General features: G+C 38.7%; 1 protein-coding gene across 2 annotated transcripts in view; it reads right to left on the bottom strand.

Moving 5' to 3' along the window:
• The window catches only part of ctif (CBP80/20-dependent translation initiation factor), a 59,474-nt gene extending 47,779 nt beyond the window's left edge, over nt 1-11,695 (bottom strand). The window contains exons 1-3 of one of the 2 annotated variants that reach the window (XM_024299235.2): nt 11,231-11,695; nt 979-1,212; nt 49-120 (exon numbers count right to left, since the gene is read on the bottom strand). In XM_024299235.2, coding sequence (XP_024155003.1) covers nt 49-120; nt 979-1,155 — 249 coding nt within the window. In that variant the 5' untranslated portion in view covers nt 1,156-1,212; nt 11,231-11,695. The remainder of the gene's footprint in view (nt 1-48; nt 121-978; nt 1,213-11,230) is intronic. The other variant, XM_024299236.2, reaches the window with a different exon arrangement.
• Nucleotides 11,696-12,701: the final 1,006 nt, after the last annotated feature.

Raw genomic sequence — 12,701 nt, 5'->3', positions numbered from 1 at the left:
GTGAAACCGTCTCACATTAACATTATTAGATAAGGAAAAAACCCTTACAGGTTTAGAAGACCCTCTTCCTTGTGATGACGTCCAGCTGCCATCTCTTTTGTCAAAGCAGTCGTCTGTCCACTGAAAGATAGAAATGTGGATATAATATCATTTTTAAAGAACTCACAAACTCAAAACGTAGCTCTAGACTAAATCATAAACTTGTATTTACATATACTTTAGTGTTCTGTATATATAGTTGACTCTTCAGAATTATCCAATTTGTTTTTTCAAAACAGCTTACTATAGATCTAGCATGGTTCATCATAATCAGTTTGGCTCAATATACTTTTCTGTACTCAGAAATCTGCAGAGTCAATGTTTACATTTGAATTTTTGGCGTTTATTAACTAGTGTTCCTCTTTTTGTATTTTCTTTCCCACAGTATGAATCAGTAGTGTTGTGTTTGTTTGGAAGTGAGGGCTTTATGCCGTGTTCCCATCGGCAGCTTAACCAGACAGCCTTCCTGAGTCTGGCTCTGCTGGAAATAAAGAAGTTCTTCTTTTAACTCTCAACTGTGGCCTCACAGACTAAAATAAAGGGACGGTTTGTAGGATGCATAGCTTTAAACTTTGTGAAGAGTTGACTCTTGGAGTAAACTAAGCTGGTTCATTAACCTGAAATTTACCATTTTTTTTAATGGATGTCGAGAAAATAAAACATACCATTGTCGTGCATGTGGTAAGTACACTGTGAAGTATTTTAAGATCATGTAAATTGCCCATATGGGTGATGATGTTGTATAGCGTTAATAAAGTGCCAGTACTGGCTTCTTACTGAAAGATTTGGCAATTTTTTGCCAATTGTATCCACCCATAAGGACAGCTGTGACTAAGGCATTGACTTAAACTTATTATCTGTTAAAAAAAACATAGGTAGCCCTTTAACTCAGCCTGTAAACACACACAACAGTCTGTTTACATAATATAACTAACTAACCTGTGGCATTTTGCCGCCACTGTCCAAGTCCTGCTCTCCATCTGCCTTGTCTTCCAGAAGGCCCTGCACCTGATACTCCAGGACGTAGCTGTCGATGAAGCGCTCCAGCTCCTCGATCTCTTGTGAGCGTGTGCTTCCTGCTTCGGATGATGCAGATGCCACAGAGGAATTCTCCATGTCAACCACTGCTGCGACTGGAGAGGGGATGGGGGCAACACAGGGGAGGAATGAGACCTGTGTGAAGAGTAAACAAAAGAGATATTTAAAAAAACGTTAATAGTATATCATCAAATGGGACGTCTTATGCCATGTTCACACTGGCTTCGGCAATGGACGTGCAAGCAACCACTTTCAGTATAAACGTGCACATTTGTGCATTTCGGAAGTGCCAACCAAGAAACATAAACAAATAAATTGCTGTTTGTGGCTGGAAATAACACCAAGTCTTTCATAAATTGGAATAGAGCTGTGAAAGATGGTGCAAGATTCGTGACATTTCAACTCTAGGTGGCCAACATGCACTAGTATCAGGAGGTGACAGTCCAGTGTGAACGCCATACGCTAAATGCGCGTTCAAGTACACATTACATGTTTATAGTGAACGTAGTATAAGTCTTAAAATACTGACAATAACTGGTCTGTCAGATGCAACAACACAAGTTTTTTAATAGACTTCTAATAGACAAAGACTTTTTTAACTTTATCTCCAAGCAAATATGAATAATGCTTTGATAATTGTACCATTAGCAATGCAAAATAAATGTCAAATCATTTAGATACTATTGCAAAGTACAGCTGAAATTTGAATAATAATTATTTACAACACTGAAAATTCAAAGAGCAGGTGTCCTCCACTTTGGTTCCTTTAACAACAAAGAATAAAATGATTCAAAAAGCAACAAGATGCTCAGGTTACTCAGTTAGCTTAAAGCCAGACTTCTAAAAGTTGCACCTCAGGCCAAACTAATTCACATTTCACTATATACACAACTCTGTTGCCGTGCCTTAGTTTGTGTACATGTTTCTTGTTGTCTTTCTCCTGTCAGAGTTGTGTGTGATAACATGACCCCAGGCCAACAGCGAAGCTGCTTCCCGCCTGCCTGTCTATTACTACTAAGCTCCTTTACATCATGGCTTGATCACTCGCCATGCAAAGAGGATTTATGGCTGGAGCAGGCAGAATGGTATCTGCTGAGCCCTGGGGACTCACTGGGGAGCCCTGCGCTTTTGCAGCCAACACATCACCAACACAAGGTCCAACACCTTTGTTTTGGTTTGGGCTGCAGCACTTTTAACTGATTTATTGAAAGCAGGGGGTGAAAATTCATAACTTTCTGCAGCCTTTTCCTTAGAACAAATTTGGTTTAGCTTAAGTTTCCAAAAATGCAAAGAAAGAAATTTATTTATTTATTTTATATCAAGAGACAATTGTTCTAATCAGGTCATAAAGTAAAAGGAAATTCCTCCATTTATAAAAAAGACTTAAGGTTCAGACAACCAAAACCCAAAACTCTGGAAAAAAAAAAAATCTCCAGACAGTTTTTACCTTGAAAAGCTGCTATTTTCTTTATGTACATTAAAGGACAAAAGCATAACTGTAATCTCTTTACATGTGAACGTGTCCTATAGTAATCTATAATCTGACCTGGGGTCACAAATGTAATCTGTCAATGTCAATAGAGCTGTCTAGCCCTCGTATACACAAACACTGAGCTTTGGTTAGCAGAACTGTAAATTAACCAAACATCTGACAGTCTGACAAAATGTACTGATGGTGTAATAGTAAAATCTTTAGAAAGAGTAAACGAACAAACAAAAGATGAATACTGGTAGCAATTGTTAACTGGTAAAGTCTATCCTCTTTTTTCTATCACTTTACAGCTGAAGTCAGACCATGGTGGGTCAGCTTCACATTATTTTATCTGCAGATTTTATTTCTCTCCGACTTCTTAAAATGTAAAGAATAATAACATTTAAGAAAAATATAAAATATATATAAATACATAAAATTACCTTATTATAACACATATTTTTTTGACTGTGGACTGACAGTGTGAAAGGCATCAATGACTAAAGAACACCATTTGTATTTGCAGTTGTCTCATTGTGTGAGAGTTGTTTGATTCAGTTTGATTGATCCGTCACAATTATTTTAACTCCAGTTTGAATGAGTGGAGATGCATTCAATGACAGCAGCCTGAATGAAACACTCGGTTAATGGATGCTTATTGGAAGTGGCTGTGTGCCAGTTAGATGTCCTACTCTTCTCCTTGACGTGTAGTATTGAGTTACTGCAGCAGGGAAAAAAGCCAACAAAAAGTCATTGATTATTAAACAAACAAAACTAACAATATGGGTATCTGTACATTTTAAACTGTCTTTACTGCAGAAACTTACTTGCATTAAAAATAGGATTTCAATTTTGCTTTTCATTGAATATTGTTTAAATGTTTTTGACCCACTTTTAGCCTTTATAATACTTCAGTCTGAGCGGTTTTCTTCAGCTCCTGATTTCCTTTGCTGGGAAGAAAAGACCTTCTGTTCTAAAATAACACCAGTTCGACCTTTGCTCATTAGAGCTTTGTGGAGTAAAGAGACTGGGAGAAGATTAAAGCAAGGATTTCATCTGATCCAGACAGAAAAATCTCCTGAATAGGATGGAAAGAAAGATATCATGTGTGTTTAGGAGACCAGACGGAAAGGGAGCAAGGCTTTCAGACTGAGAGAAGGTTTTATCGAGGTGTGGATAAAAAAAAGAGGACAGGAGTAGAACTGATCCTGAAAGCAGGATTCTGTCAGTAATATTTTGGAGGTTTAGAGAGCGTCCGATAGGGTGATGAGTCTGAAGCTGGAATTTAAAGGTGTGTCGGTGAATGTTGTCAGTGATTACGCCCTCCTAGTAGGATGAGAGCTTCAAGAGAAGAAGAAAATGTGGGACTTTACCAATCAATCCATCCATCCATCCTCTTAACCCTCTGTATCATTTCAGCATCACAGGGCTGTCAGAGGCTAACCTGGCTACTGTTGGGTGATTTGACCTGGAAATGAAAATGGTTCCAGAAAAGAAAAGGAAACATGTGGTAACATAAGAGTGGAGGGAGGAGCTCACAAGTTGATTACATCTTGTGCATATGCTTTAATCTGAAAAAGATCAGTAACTGCAAAATTGTAGCTGGGGAGAATGTAGCCAGACAGCATAGAATAGTGGTGCCAGGATGACTAGCAGAGAGGAAGATAAAAAGGACAAATGGCAGAGTGAAGAACCAAGTGGAAGTTGGAAAAAAGCAGAGTGCTGTGCGGCTTTTAGGGAGGAGTTGAAACAGGCTTTGGAGGAACAGGAGGTTTTCCTAGAAGACTAGACAGCCAGTCATAAAGTGATCTAGGAGGCTAGGAGAAAGGTACTTGGGTGTTTCATCTAGAAAGAAGAAAACAGACAAGCAGACTTGGTGGTAGACAGAGTAAAAGGGGTAGCTTAGAAAAGGTTGGGACACTAAGTGGACAGGAGAATAAGGGGATACTACACAAGGTTAAGGTTGAGGTGGCAAAGACCAAACCAAGTGTGTTTGAGGACTTGGATGGCAGGTTGGACACAAAAGAGAAAAAAGTAATTTGTTAGTAGGGTGAAGAAACAGTGATTTGAAAGATGTACAGCAAGTTAGGGTGATCAAGAACAGAGAGGGATATGTGTTGACAGGTTCTACACGTGTGATAGAATGATGGAAGATGAATTCTGAAGAGCTGAAGAATGAGGAAAACGTTATCGAGGAGAAGAGGAAGAGCTGTTTTAACAAGTTCTTGGAGAATGAGGAGATACCTAAGGAATGGAGTGGAATGAAATGGTGCACAGTTGGATACGTGTGGAAACTGCAGGGGAATAAATCTGATGAGTCACATAGTAAAGTTATAGAAAAGCATAGTTGAAGCTAAACAGAGGTCAGAAGTGAGCATTTATGAGCAACTGTATGGCTTTATGTCAATAAGAAAACCACATACAATATTTGTTTTGAGGATGGTTCTGAAGAAGTACAGATGAGGTCAGAAAGAGTTGTATTGGGTCTAGAGAAAGTCTATGACAGAATAAAGAAAGGTGAGCTGTGGGTTTGGATAAGGAAGTGGCGGAGAAGTACATTAAATTTTTTCAGGACATTTATGAGAGCTGAAAACTGGGGACCCATGTAGGTGTGATAGAGGATTTCAAGGATTAGCTTTCTTGCTTGCCGTGGAGATTAATAGACTGACAGATGAGGTATGATTGCAGATGACATTGCGATCTGTAGTGAGAAAAGGGAGCAGGTGTGAAGGTTACAGGGAACAGCGGTGGAGAAGGTGGAGGACTTTAAGTACTTAGGGTCAACAGTCCAGAGCAACAGAGAGAGTGGGAAAACCAGTTAGACAGAGGAAGGTTTCAAGAGTGATGTGTGTCAGAAGAATGTAGGCAAGAATGAAAGGAAATATGTAGGAGACTGTGGTGAGAGCAGCCATAATGTTGGTTTAGAGACAGTGGATCTGAAAAAGGTCCAGGAGGCAGAGATGAAGATGTTGAGATTTACTTTGAGAGTGACAAAGTTGAATAGGATCAATGATTAATGTGTCAGGTGGATAGATCATGTTAGATGTTTTGAAGATAATGCTATTAAAACTGATTAAGATGGTTTGGACAAGTCTAGAGCAGACAGAGTGATGGTAAAAATGTCACTGTGGTCGGACCTGCCAGGACAGAGGTTTGGTAGAAGACCAAAAAGCAGGATATGAAGATGATTGGTGTAGATGTGGAGGATACAGAGTATAGGATTATGGAGGGGGGGGGATTCCCTAAAGGAAGCAGGCAAAAGATAAAGAAAAAAGCTTCAGGAATGCATTTACTATACCAAACAACACCAATAAAGTACAGTAAACCCTTTCCTTCTTTTCCCAAGTTTAGGCACTTCTCTGTCTCGTCTCCTCAAAAGATCCACCTACTTCCCGTCTCCACCCTTCCACTCTCCTTATTTAACTCTACCAGCTGTTACAACAAAGAGCTGCATGCCATCCTGTCTGGAAGCATCAGCCTTATTGTGGTAGCACTGCACTGGAAGTGTAAGTTCTAATAAAAACAAAGACATCAACCAAATTTGATCCCCATTAACCATATCCTGTTTGAAGCAGAATAATTCAATCTTCTAGATACTAATTCAACAAGAAGACTCTCTCTTTCACATCTCATTAGCTTACTCATATAGCTGAAATCTAATAACGTAAAATAATTCATTTAGTTGACAGTTGGGTTCATGGTGACACTTTTTTTTTCAAGAAGCTTTGTCTTGAAACTTCCTTTATCCTGATCAAATTTTTTCACAATGACCAAAGTCGTCTGAACTTTACAAATACTTCTTTTTTTAATCAAAACTTTGCTTTTTCCTCATCAAAAAATACATAGGCAATTATTTTAAATCACAAAAAACTAAATAATTTCATTAAGATGAGTTAAGTAAAAAGAAAAATACACCCTATAAGCTGGGACAAGATTTTAACACAAGAGCCTCAGGGGCTGATAAACCAGCTGAAGAGAAACAACACAATGAAATGCAAAGTGGTGCATCTTCCATTCAAGCTCTCTGAAGACTCAGTCTGAAGCTCAGCGCCATTCAGAGGGACACTCAGCCTGAGACCAATCACAGACTGTGTGTGGGGAAGACGTGATGGAATAAGTCCATTAAAAAGCATAGGGCATACTGAAAAAAGCAGAGGAAATCCACTTAAAATGTTCTATGTACAGTGACGTATTATTGCTGTTTCATCTATAGAAATGTGATGGGAATAGTCATAGATGAACAGAACCATGAACAATGCCAGTTCAAAGTTCAGGCTTTTATTTGGTTACTAAACAGCCAATAAGGAAAAACATAACCTTTACAACTTAAACAGGATGGATCATGAGAACCAGTCTACCCAGTGGGAGTTCAAGCCCATGTTCTCACCCCATGCAGGGAAAGCTGCTAATTCGACTAATCTGGTCTACTTCTGACTGGACAGCTTAGCATACTCACACATAGGCTTAAGTATAATTTCAAGGTATATCAATGAGAGTATGTCTGGATGTTGGATTTTATAATGAGTACTGTGTTTTCAGTGTCTGATGATGTTGATAAATAGACAGGTAGACTTTTTTAAGCTACCAGACTCCTTTTTATTGTGTTTGAGCATTTTTTACATAAACTAAAATTATGCTGCTGCTGTTCTTTGATCTTGTAGAAATCATTAACTGACTGTATACGAGAACAAGTTTGATGTCATCCATAGATTACTTCCAGTTCCAATCAAATGAAGTCAATTCAGTCGGCATTTTTTCGAGATATGGATTCCACCAAGTTGGAGACAGACGACAGCAGTAAGCAGTGATTGATCTGAGTTTGTCATTGATCGTTTATATGAACTGGACATAATAAGGTGTTGACGTCGTCTACAGAAAATGCCTTACCTCCGAGCCTCTCAAAATCAGGATAGAGCCTTAGACATCACTTCCTGTTACGTCTACCACCATATTGCAAACGATTACTTCCTATTTGGAACACGAGAGGCGAGGGGTTAAGGAGTCCATCTTTATACGATCTATGGTCTGGGTCAATATTTCTATAGCAACCACCCTCACCAATGAGGAGTGAGTTTGTTGAAAAACCACACCCCTACGACTTGGAAGGTTTGGGAGAATCTGTCAAACGTTTCGAACGTGAAAGCACAAATTTTTATTGAGACTTTCAATTGGTCAGTTTGAATAACTTGAACTACAGAAAAATGTGGAAAAATTGAATAATGGAGAAGATTTTTTTTTAATTGTTATTCTGACAAATTTGTTTGTGGGATTTTGGCTTCTTGGAGCCAGCGGGTATTTCTAATTTGGAACACAAGGGGGAGGGGTCACTCAGTCCAGTTCTCACATACAATCAATGGTAGAACATCCAGGTTGTGGAAAAACAACAGTTTCCAGAAACTGGGACTGATAAATTGTGATTGCTACAAAGTCTAATAAATTAAAAGTATTATAATAAAGAACCCACCCCATGAGTATTTGTCGTGTAGATGGTGCGAGGTGAACAGACCAGTCACAAACCGGGTACGAATGCCGCACTGGAGGGGGGGTCACAGGGATGGCTGAACACGTGTGTTTATTAAAAACAATAGCCCCATTGTCTTTCTTTGTTTCTGTAGTGACCCAATATGAGAGGATTGGACACAACCGTGGAACTGTTTAGGCCACGGACCCACAATGCTGTTCTGTTCAGATCCACACACACATTCACAGTGTCGACAAACAAACCCATAGATGAAGCTCTTTACGGGCTTCACAGGGAGATCTCAAAGCCAAACAGACACAAAAGTGAAAAGAAAAGTAACAAAGGGCGATATAGAGAAGTGCAGTGACGGCCATTATTTACCTGCACACGTGAAATGATGACAACATGAGTAAGTGCATTCTTACACAAGCACAGGGCAGGAATCCCACATTTGCTGCATGAATTGAGCCCCCTATGTTCTGAGCATTCAGCCTCCTCCTGGTCTCTCTCGTCTTTACAAAGCTAAATGTTTACCTCAATCACCAGCCATGTAATCTCCTTCCTTTTTTCCACTCATTCAACCATGATCCATAATGAGGTGAAGCTCCCACTAAAATGAGCCTGAATCTCTGCAGTGCAGTGTGACTCATGACATTCCTGCAGACAATTTGTCCTCTTTCCACAACCTGCAGATGTTGAGGTACTGCATCCACATGATGAGCTTCGCATTGCTGCCCTAAAAGATACCTGCTGTTGCTGATGTTGGTTGATAGGAAGGGAAGCAGAGCACCAGCAGAGGCAGGAGTAGTGCTAGGCCTGCAAATCACAGGCTGATGACGATGCACTGAGGTGTCAATAAATAAAGGTCTGAATTAGGTCAGACCTAAATCAGCAAAACAAAACTTTTCAGCTAGTTAGAGCTATCTTTGTGGCATTATTTTAAGATGCAACACTTAGGAATTTATGCAAAAGCAGAAAATGACTTAGACATGATCTAACATGAATCATCGAGAATCAAATAATTGTTAAAATGAATCGTTACCCCTCTAGTTAATGTCCATTTCAGTCTGAAAGCTACAGTTTTTCATAGACTGAAGTGTCAGATTAGCGAAGAACAGTGAAGTCAAATGGTGCAGAAGCTTCAAGGAGCAGATATTGGAACTGCTGCATTTTTATTCGACTCAGTTTGATCTACTTCATTATTCAGGTCTCTCCTGAAAATGTGAGTGAAACCAAACTAAATGAAATTAAACTTTATCAGGAATTCTCGCCTATGTGTATCGAGTTTACATGGCTGTGAAAGCAACCTTATTATCATCTTAAAACAGTGGTAATACTTTAGATAAGGTGCTCCAAAACACTCAATATAATGTTGACAAAGATGGTTAATACATTTGTTAAGTTTGTAAGCCTAAATCAGCAAATGTATTAATATACATTTATTTATTTTAGTTAGTTTATTAATATAGCCTTTTTAGACAATGGTCTCACTTTAGATGGTACTGAATGTTGCTACGTATATTAATAAACCTTATTCGGCTTATTGTGCTAATAAATGTCTAACTAAAGAAAACACCTTCTGCAAAACTGCAATCAAACGTATTTCCGCAGGAAATGCAATTTTTCTAGTTATAAAGTGTTACCAAAACTGTTTGTCTCATTGAAGTTCTACATTAAATTGGCTTTTGAGAAATGGAAAGATTTCACATGATGGAAGACATGTATAAAACAATTTAAGAGTATTGTGTTTCTCAGTATTTCGTTATTAGTAATAGTAATGGATCAGGAGCAAATGAAAACCCACAATTAGAAAAAGCTCAGGTTTGTAACGCAGAAACTACCATGAAAAGTCTCTCCTTTCTGCTCCAATTTTGATGTATTCACTTGCAGACAAATAGATCCATGAACGTCTTCTTCTTCCTCGTCTGAGCTGCTATCTGGATCAAAATTGTACGGCTGGATAGCTCTGATATTGGTTGCCGTTATGTTTTTGTATTTTTATTTTTTGCTGTTAGCTTGGGGTTTGTGAAGTGCTATAAGCTAGCAGGAGAGAGTGTAAACAAAGGGATGATGGGAAATTAGCTGAGGCTAATTTCCTCGGCAATAGTCCCACCCACAACTCTTGAGGCAAATTTCTAATGAGCTATTACTGCTCTGCAGAAAAAAAAAATTAAGAAAAGGACCCAGGCTTTACAATTTTGGGTAAAAACTGAATAATCATAATTAAAAGTACACTGTGAACGATTCAAAATTTGGGGAAAAAACTGCTGGAGTGGAACTTTGAATCAAAAATATCAAACAAGAGAAGATGACATGAAAACAACATTTCTATAAAGTAATTAATTTAGGAAGCTTGTATGCAAAATAAATAAAAGCCAGTGCGTGCATGCCTGTTTTGCATGGTGGTGTTGATACCAGCAACTTCCAATGACCTTTAGAGATTATTAACATAAAAACTTACTATGTAAACAAGTGACTGATCTTAATATGCTCCAGTTTAAAAATGCCACAACAAATCTAATAGCTAGTTATTGGTCCCTCGGTGTTCGGCTGGAGTAGCAGAGGCTCTCTTTGTTGTGAGGGTCAACACAGCTAAGACAACATGCTGGTCTGCAGCTAGCTAGCTCGTCCAGTCTGCAGTCATATTTAACCCCTTAACCCAACACTTTACAGTAAAAGTACAATGTAAAAGCGCTAAATTTAGAGTAATAAACCGCTATGAAGGCTCCATCCTCGCAATAGCTACAGGTTTATGGGTTAGGAGAAGCAACGCCCATGTTGCAGAGGGGATGCTAAGGCTGTTTGACCGCTTTGGTCAAGCGGGGCGTCCAGCCCGGACCCCAAATCCCAGCACCGATACAGCACCGGTGTCCCTGTCACGGGAACAAAGCCACATCTGGAAGAGCCTCCACGCCCGGGTGTGTCTGCGCGCGTGTCGCCGGTAACAATGGTGACGCAAGCTTTGCGGCTAACCAGCTGGCTAGCTTTAGCGATTAACTTCAACAGTAAACATTGGACCACAAACAGAGTATTTGAGCGGCTCTCTGTTAGTGGTTTCAAAAAAGCAGCACGTATACAAGTGGATGTTAAATGTTCTTTACTTTAACCTGCTCGTTTAATGCTATAACTAGCTAAAAATGCAGTACTTAAAAAAAAAAAAAAGTGCTCCGCGGTTCCAGCATTCCTGCGGGAAGACGGCTTAAACCGGGATAAATTCTTACCCTGGATGGGATTCGGACTCAAGGGGAACCCGGGATCAACCCGTGAGATCAAATCCGCCGTGTCATGAGTGTGGCTGTCAAAAACAAGCGGGGGAAAGAGGATTAGCTCTCTGAGGGCAACTCCGACACCGAGGAAAAGCGGAATGCAGGAATGTGACGTCCAGTCCGGTTCGCTGGAAGCTTTGACACGTGCACTTTGGAAGCAGAGCAGTATGGGAAATGAAGTTTCAATTGTTATTGTTGTTATTCTAGTTTTCATTTGAAAGGTACTCAATGGTTTTCATGGGAAAGGTACTCCCAAACAATATATATATATATATATAAGTGTGTGTGTGTATATAGTTTTTCCACATCAAAATAATATAACTTTAATAATAATAATTAATTAATAATTTGTTTTAGTGTCCAGGTAGAAAGGTAGCATGCCATGGGATAAAAAGTTAAAAGTTTCCTTATTTGTCAGATATCTGGGAGTGAATTCGACCCATCCACTGATTGATCCATCCGTTGAGCAGCAGATACACTCCGGAACCATTCAGAGATGGAACTGAAATAACAAGTCTAAAACATTAAAGTAAACATTACACTAAAGAAACCAATTCACAAAGGAACCTTTTTTTAAATTGTAGTGACAGCTGCAAGTTAGAGGTAAGTAAGGACATGTGAAAGAAGGCACAGATGAGGGAGAGCAAAGAAGAGAGGCGTTTTTAACCAGAGATTTTGGGGAGTTTACTTAAATTTGCAGATGAAGTCTAAGATCACTGAATCATCGAAGGAGTTTAAGGTCCTTGGAGAATGGAAGAGAGAGAGGGATTTTTATTCATTTATTTGTTTTTTTTTTTTAAGAAAAAGTAGAGGGGTCACAGGGGTCTGTGACTTCAAGGTGTGGGGCCTTTGTCCGAACTGATGGAGAAATGACCTCTAAACACAACCAGATGCTTAAAATTTGGATCAGATAAAACACAAATCAGTTCTTTGAATGTTTTATATTTTCAAAAATAAAAAAAAGTAATTCATACATCTTTTAAAGTAATTTACGTGGGTTTTCATACAGTTTTTTTTGTATCAGAAAATTGTTTAAAACAAACAAACAAAAAAGAAAAACAAGATAATGGATGAAAATCAGTTTCCTTAGAAACATGATATGAGACACACAGTCTATTAGCACTTTGTTGAATACAAGAACATTTTTAACCAACGATAAATTCTCGTGAGAATCATGAAAACATGTTATTCTTCATTTGAGATAAAAAAAAAGCAATACATATTTTCCAGGAAAGTGTGGCTGTGCAGTGGTGTGATGATTACCTAATTAAAAGAAAATAGTGATTTTAGTCTTGATTAAAGTTGTTCTTATTTATTTTAATGTGTCTATATGGTTATTTTGTGACTTAAAACTGCTTCTTAGAAGTTGGTCTGCAAATGGCCCTGATGGCCTGGAAATCTGCCTTAATATGCTCATTTTTGGTCA

Source organism: Oryzias melastigma, linkage group LG12 (genome assembly GCF_002922805.2).
Source record: "Oryzias melastigma strain HK-1 linkage group LG12, ASM292280v2, whole genome shotgun sequence".
Classification (NCBI taxonomy): domain Eukaryota; kingdom Metazoa; phylum Chordata; class Actinopteri; order Beloniformes; family Adrianichthyidae; genus Oryzias; species Oryzias melastigma.
Note: the sequence above shows the minus strand (reverse complement) of the source record. Positions and strands in the feature narration are given on the sequence as shown.